Consider the following 7,104-nt stretch of genomic DNA (forward strand, 5'->3'; position numbering starts at 1 on the left):
TCATTTTAATTTATTTTTATTATGTCATGTTATTCGATTATTTTTAATATATAATATCATATGCATTTTATTATATTGTTTATTATTAATATATTAAATTAATATCTAATGATACTTTAAATTATAAAAAAATATTTATATTTATATTATTTTATAATATTTGTTATAAAAATATATATTAATTTAGAAAGTTTTTTTTTTTTTTTTGTTTAAAGTAAGATTTGTCATAGGGGCAGTACCCTTATTAATTTAGAACATTTTAAAACAAAATAGAATACCTTTTAATTTTAAGAATATTTTAACAAGAGATTATCTTAAATATTTTTTCAATATCAAAATAAGAAACTTCCTCAAATGTTATTGACAATTCTATTTCATTCTCATAGTGAAATTTTTAGCTAATAAAATTTCCTATAATTTATTTTTATAATTTTTTTTCTAAAATACCAAAAAAAAAAATGACTTCTAATTGATTGTCAACTGTCTAAGGACAAAATATTACTAATAAATATTAAAAAATACTTACATTTTTAATTCTTTTTTTTTTTCACTTCAGCCCCCACAACTAATACAAACGTGCGCTCTTTAAAATAAAAGTAAAAAAATCCCCTTCCTAAGACCCAGCAATCCAATAAACATTTTCAATAAGCCTTATCCCATATGACCGTAGCTTTCTTTCATCGGATCACGTCACCAATAGAGAATGGAAGTTTTTATTTAACACATTGTTCTCTAGCTGAAGCCTAGGGTTTTAGGCTTGAAAATTTGCAAATCCTGGATCCAAACCGGATCCTTCTGTGCTCTGAATTTTTACAGAGTCTGATCTACTTAACCGTGGACTTCTGTATTTTTTTCCGTTTCGGGAGCGCAATCAGTGAACTTTCCTACTTGAAGGTTTTCCGATACTACGAAACCAGGATATATATTTTGACACAGCAGGTAAGAAATGCATTTTTGGACATGTTTCCTTGTTATGTTTAAATACTTACTGTGTGTTGTTATATAAAAATCTTCAGGCTTTATATATTCTTAAATTTTTTGTGTGTTCATTATTTATGTTTTTTGGGGCTTCCCTGTGTAAGATTTTAGGCATATTTGAATTAGAGTGATTTTTAACTTGGGTTCTACACATGCTTTTATGACGATGCTGGCCAGGGTTTCGATAGTTTTTTTTTTTTTTTCAAAGGAGATACAGTTAGGGTTTTCTGGATTAAAATTTGGTTTAGGTTTTTCAGGTTCTTTAAACATTATTTAGTTTTCATGTGTTCTGCGAGTCTCATTTTCATTCTTGCGTTGGCATTTGCTCCATTTTGCTCTTTGGAGAAGCAATTGAGCGTTTCTTCGGCTAAATTTGTGGGTTTTGTAAATTTAAAATTTTAATAGGTTTCTTGTATTCTGAACTCTTGTTTTGAAATTTTGATGCAAATGATGTTGGCCTTATTTAATTTTGTTGATTCAAATTGTACCTTAAAAAATAAAAATTGCTTGACAAATCTTGCGTGATATTCTACGAAAAATGTTGTTAATCTATGGCTCTCTTGATATAAATTGTATCTTCCAAAAGGGATTTCTATTGTTAATTTTATTGCATTGGATATCATGTTGGAGAATTTTCTCTCTTTTATTTTTTGCGATAAATTGCACTTAGTAAAAGTGATTTATAAATCTTATATCATATTATGTTGAAAATGTTGTTGACCTTTTTCATCTTATCTAAATTGTATTTTGAAAAGAAGATTTGTATTGGTTGGTAAACCTTTCATGGTGTTAAGATGAAACTGTGGTTGACCATTTCAATAGTTTTAAATGAATCTGCGTTTCTGAGTTTCCTGGACAGGAGGTTATGGGAATATGGTTTTGGGGATAGTAAAAAAATTCGCAAATTTTTGGTATGTCAGGGATACAGCAAGTAATTTAACTTAAGCTAAAAAAAGCAGCTGAAATTTTAAAAAGTAAATACGATGTGTTGAATTTGCAATGAAAATTCTCTACATTTTAGCTTCTCAGTGCTTTCTAATTTTCCTTTAAAAAGTCATCTCTTTAGTTATGCACCAAAATTCCAAATGGAGCAATTGTCCAGTCTTGAAAGAAGGGGATTTTTCCTCAAAGTTTCTGGAACATGGGGGATTTCACCCGAACCCTGGGGATGTGTCCCTGTGGAATACTGATATGTATCATATTGCAGAAGATAGTTCTATTTCTTAGTGAATCTTATATGATAAATGGGCTATCTTTGATGCAACTGGGTGAACTTGGACCTTATTCTTGAGATTTGTGAACATGAGTCAAAGTTTAAACTTGCCCTTAATCTAATTGCTGGAATAAAACCAATCTATATATGCCTTCTTACGGAGTAGGTACTTGAATCTGGGTAATGGACTAACGATTTATACATCACATTGATCACAACACTTGGACTTAAAAAATGCAAAATATCATTGCTCTCCTTAATAATTTGTAGAGGTGCGTGGAATGGAGTCTGGTAACTAGTTTTGTGACGAGGAACTGTTGTAGATTTTTCATGGTTTGTTTTGCAGTGATATTTTGCATAAAATATTTCTTACCAAGTATTTATAGGGCTTTTGTAATTTCCGAATTTTTATGTGGAGGTTCTCATTAACAAGCATTCTTCTATTGTATGTCTAAGGCAATTTTCTTTTTGACTAAAGTTGAAACTGTTTATTTTCTTTTTAATCTTTGTATTTGGGTTCTTATTTTTGCAGCAATGTCTCGTGTATATGTTGGCAATTTGGATCCTCGGGCCACCAAGCAAGAGCTGGAAGATGAATTTCGGGTGTTTGGGGTTCTCCGCAGGTATGATAATAGAGTTCATATAATAGGATTGTCTCCCCTGTTACATGGTGAAAGTCAAATGCTATGTATGGCTGACATTGTATTTGGAAATAGTATTGTTTTGCGGTTTATGTTTGGGGTTGAGTCAGTTACTATGGTTGAGCTTTTTGTTGACCTTGGGACTATGTGTTGTTTTCAGCATCTTCTGTTATACTTGGCATGTTTTTAGTTTTTAGTCTTCCTCATCTTGATTACTATAAATTTGATTTCGTTGTACAGTGGCTCATGAAAAGTGTATAGATTGTTCAGTTTCCTAAAATAAAGCACCTCATGTTTTCCCTATCTTGCATTGTTATGAAAGAAGATTGCGTTCAATGTCTTATATTGAGAAATGTATGCAGTATCTGGGTTGCACAAAGGCCTCCAGGTTATGCATTTATAGAATTTGATGACCGACATGATGCTGAGGATGCAATTCGTGCCTTGGATGGTATGAGTCTTTTCCTTGGGACTCTACTATTATTTGATGGTTAATTTACATAATTATGAGCATTATAGAGTTCTGAAATTGAAACCTGATGCTATAAACAATACATATTGTAAAATTCTTACTCCAGATATTGTTTATTTATTTCTATAGGTAAACATGGTTGGCGAGTTGAGATGTCCCGAAGTTCAAGAGGTGGTGGTGGTGGGGGTGGGGGTGGTGGTGGGGGTGGTGGTCGTGGACGTGGTGGTGGAAGTGATCTTAAGTGCTATGAATGTGGCGAGTCGGGCCATTTTGCTCGGGAATGTCGTTTGCGTATAGGTGCTGGAGGCTTAGGCAGTGGTCGACGCCGAAGTCCTAGTCCCCGCTTTAGGCGCAGCCCAAGCTATGGTAGTAGAAGCCATGGACGAAGAATTCAGAGCCCATCTTACAGTCCCTATCGTGGAGCTTATGGGGATCGGAATGGCAGGTAAGGTTATTATTTATTATTTTTTATGAGGTAGAAGGCACTGTAGCCAATTTATTATTTTGCATTGCATTACTAAGTTTTTATCTCCCTTTTGTGTTTAGGAGTCGCAGTCCACGTAGAAGCCGCTCTCCGCGGCGTCGAGGCTATTCACCTCGACCGGGACGAAGTTACAGTAGGTCTCCCCCACCTCGTCGTAGCCATCGGGTGTCTCCCTATGCCAATGGGTGTGTGATTTTTTATTACTCTCTTTGAACTGGTTGTACTAATTCTATTCAATTTTTCTTTTTCTTTAAATCTATGAATATGTTGTTTGCAGAAGTCCTCGTAGAAGTGGTTCACCTCGTGTGCAATCATCTCCACCTCGTCGAGATTGTCAGGCATCTCCTTATGGCCATGGGTGTGTAATTTTGTGACCTTATTGTAATTTGTTTTACTTATGCTATTTTGTTTTATTTTTACTCGTAATAAACACTAAAACTTTAGTTGATGGTTGCAGAAGTCCTGTTGGCAGAGGTTCTTATAGAAGTCGCTCACCTCATCTGCAATCATCTTCACCTCCTCGTGATCAACGTGCTTCACCATATGCCAATGGGTATATGATTATCGTTAACTAGTTGCAATTGATTGTATTGTTTCTATCATATTTTCTTCTTATTCACTTAAGCACTAAAATGTTGAAGTCAATGATCGCAGTAGTCTTGTTGGCCGAAGTCCTCGTAGAAGTGGTTCACCTCGTCTTCAATCACCTGCACCTCATCCCGAGCGTCAGGTCTCTCCTTACGTAAATGGGTACGCTATTTATTATTTTGTTTTAATGGATTTAACTGATTCCGTTTTATTTTCCTCATATTTGGTAAAAAACTAAAACTGAGAAGTTAGTGATTGCAGAAGTCCCACTGGCGGAGATCAGAGCCATGCTCATAGCTGAATGTGCAAGGGGAATGGATGTATTATAATATATAACTGCGTTCATAATTTGGAAATTTCGAGAATCAACATCTGAGACAATGAGGAATCTGCATTTGGCTGCTCTCTTGGATATTTGGCATTTTTGTTAGCTCAATGGCTCACTGTGTTTTTAATTAGCAGCTAGTTTCTGCCTAATGGCTTGACAGAGTAATAGGCTGCTTGATATATACTTGGACTCTTGTTGCAGCCTATTCCTTTGGTCAACATTATATGGTCCCATCACTTGCCTGCCATTTGGATAAGTTTCTTTCCTGTTTTTCCCTCTTAATTTTTCTTTGAAGCTTTTAGATGTTTTTTCCCAATGACACAATTAATTTTGTGTTTGACATGTTCAAAATTTGTTGGTTCATAAAAAGATTGAGAGAAATTTTACTAAGGCATTTACTTGTTTATGTGTTCTGAGGTGTGATCTTTTTAAAAACGGATGGCATCGAACTGCTCTGCACCTCCTTCTTGTATGGGTAGTCAGCCTCTCTGCTTCATGTCATCTCCTGGATAGTGTGCTTCTCCATTCCTTCTGTGGTTTCCTCAATTGCATCACTACTGCAATCATAATTACATGGTTTGGCCCAATTGAATATGTCTGGAGGACTGTGCTAAACCTGCCAACATCCTTCCAGCCCTTCTTTTGTCACATAAACTCCATTCTCCAGCCCATCTACACGACATCACTCTTTTCTAGCTCATCTTCTACTCGTGTGCTTTTCAAAACAAGATGAACAACATGTAGTGATTATTTTAGTGGATTGAGTTGTTGGCACTTGGTGTATTACTGGTCACAAATCAGATCACATAGCAGAATTCGATTCTGAAGATGCTTAAATGTCCAATATGCCTGAAGGGCCAATGACCTAGATTATGGAGACGTGAGAGCTAGTGCCTCTCTTCAATTATTGTATGGTAGTACTCTCTTCAAATATTGTATGGTAGTATGATGTAACAAAATTTGGAACACTGAATATGGGACACAGACACATCACTTTTATGTCAATTATCATCTTTTATTTCTGTGATTGCACATAATTTATTTGTATGCTATGTAGTTTTGAACTTTTCTGAAGCTTCTCATAATTGTGAACATTAGTAAACCTTTTCCCTTCTCAATCCTAAACATTAGTCAACATTGTATTTCTCAGGACGGTTTTAGGTAAACAATTTTTGTCCTCAATTACATTGCTCATGTGAATTTGAGTTTAAAGATTTTAAAAGTTTTGATATCTTATTCAGATTATCTTATTCACAGCTCTTCAACATTTTACTAAAATAATGAAGGTATGTTAATAATGTATTCAAAGAGGACTTGAGAGAATAACGTGTTCAAAGAGAACTTCGAGCCTGTTTTGATTTTGCTTTTCCTAAATGTGATAAATCCATTTTGGCATTTTATGTTGTTGGCAGAAAGAATGGTCATGCATTAGATCATTGCACAGAATTAAATCATCAAAACAATCATGTATGAGCTAATTCCGGGCAACTCTTATGAGGAAAGGGCTACAAAACATGAGTAATATGAGCACAGCATTAATGCTGGTAGTCTTCTGAAAACATATCCTTTACAAGGATATCGAAATATTAGAGCTATACTAGTAATTTTTTTTTGTGATTGTCATTCACCTCGAATGAAATGACTTAAGTACAAAACCAACTTGGATTCTGAACCGTTGTGGATTCTCTTGCTCTTGAAATGTTGCCCTTTCAAGTTTTGAACGAGTTATAGCCCCAATAGTCAGCTCCCTACTGTGTCTGGGGCTATTGGGAAGCTCTCCTAATCGCAAGTCCATACTGAGTTGTCTCGATATGTTGTCCTGCAGCTTTCCTTTGTGAAACTTCCTTATAGAAGTTTACCGTTTTAAAGCCAAAGTAAAATATTAATTAACAAGCCGCCGGTATGAAGATTCTGTGTGGATTAGTTTCATGTCAAATTTTGGTATGTGTGATGTGTATAATTGAGATCCTCCTTATGATAATAATTTAAGGTGGTATGATTGAATAAGTTACTTGCTAATTTATTGTTGTGATATCATATGCTTGTATCTAATCTAGTTCAATGTGTTAGATTGTTTTTGCTATCCAATATTGGAGAATGAATTTAAGTTTATATTTTATTGGTTGAGTTGAAGATTCGGGTATTCATTTTGGCGAAAATTACTCGGGTCATGATTAAAGAACATACCATCATTTTCATTGTGTTTAACCATTTAAAGCTATTACTTTGTGTGCAAAAAGAATAGGTTACAAAATAAGACAGTCAATGACTGTCAACAAAAAGTACTTAACTAGCCAAAACAGAAAAAACTATCAACAGACTGTTAATCACTGTGTAAAAGAGATCCTAACCAGCCAATACAAGGACAGTATCAGTATACTGTCTTTACAACACCATAGC

The 7,104-nt window shown here is 34.5% G+C and overlaps 1 protein-coding gene across 2 annotated transcripts; it reads left to right on the top strand.

Annotated features, from left to right (window-relative positions):
* The first annotated feature begins 664 nt into the window (after window positions 1-664).
* Window positions 665-5,726, top strand: LOC131056541 (serine/arginine-rich splicing factor RSZ21A). Of its 2 annotated transcripts, none has more exons than XM_057990854.2 (9): window positions 665-939; window positions 2,724-2,814; window positions 3,195-3,283; window positions 3,434-3,749; window positions 3,851-3,973; window positions 4,066-4,146; window positions 4,246-4,341; window positions 4,446-4,538; window positions 4,638-5,726. In XM_057990854.2, the coding sequence occupies exons 2-9, from the start codon at window positions 2,726-2,728 to the stop codon at window positions 4,675-4,677; spliced, it is 927 nt and encodes a 308-aa protein (XP_057846837.2). In that variant the 5' UTR covers window positions 665-939; window positions 2,724-2,725; the 3' UTR covers window positions 4,678-5,726. The 2 variants fall into 2 exon arrangements, with proteins under 2 accessions (XP_057846837.2, XP_057846836.2); XM_057990853.2 differs by having other exon boundaries at window positions 667-939; window positions 4,443-4,538.
* Window positions 5,727-7,104: the final 1,378 nt, after the last annotated feature.

The sequence above is a fragment of the Cryptomeria japonica genome, chromosome 5 (assembly GCF_030272615.1).
Source record: "Cryptomeria japonica chromosome 5, Sugi_1.0, whole genome shotgun sequence".
Lineage (NCBI taxonomy): Eukaryota > Viridiplantae > Streptophyta > Pinopsida > Cupressales > Cupressaceae > Cryptomeria > Cryptomeria japonica.

What these genes read in the sequence shown, in the direction of transcription:
- LOC131056541 (XM_057990853.2), top strand. Translation starts at nt 2,726, where the DNA reads ATGTCTCGTGTATATGTTGGCAATTTGGATCCTCGGGCCACCAAGCAA. An exon ending in TGCAATTCGTGCCTTGGATG is followed by an intron (nt 3,284 to 3,433) that starts GTATGAGTCTTT and finishes TTATTTCTATAG; the next exon opens with GTAAACATGGTTGGCGAGTT. An exon ending in GTCTCTCCTTACGTAAATGG is followed by an intron (nt 4,539 to 4,637) that starts GTACGCTATTTA and finishes TAGTGATTGCAG; the next exon opens with AAGTCCCACTGGCGGAGATC.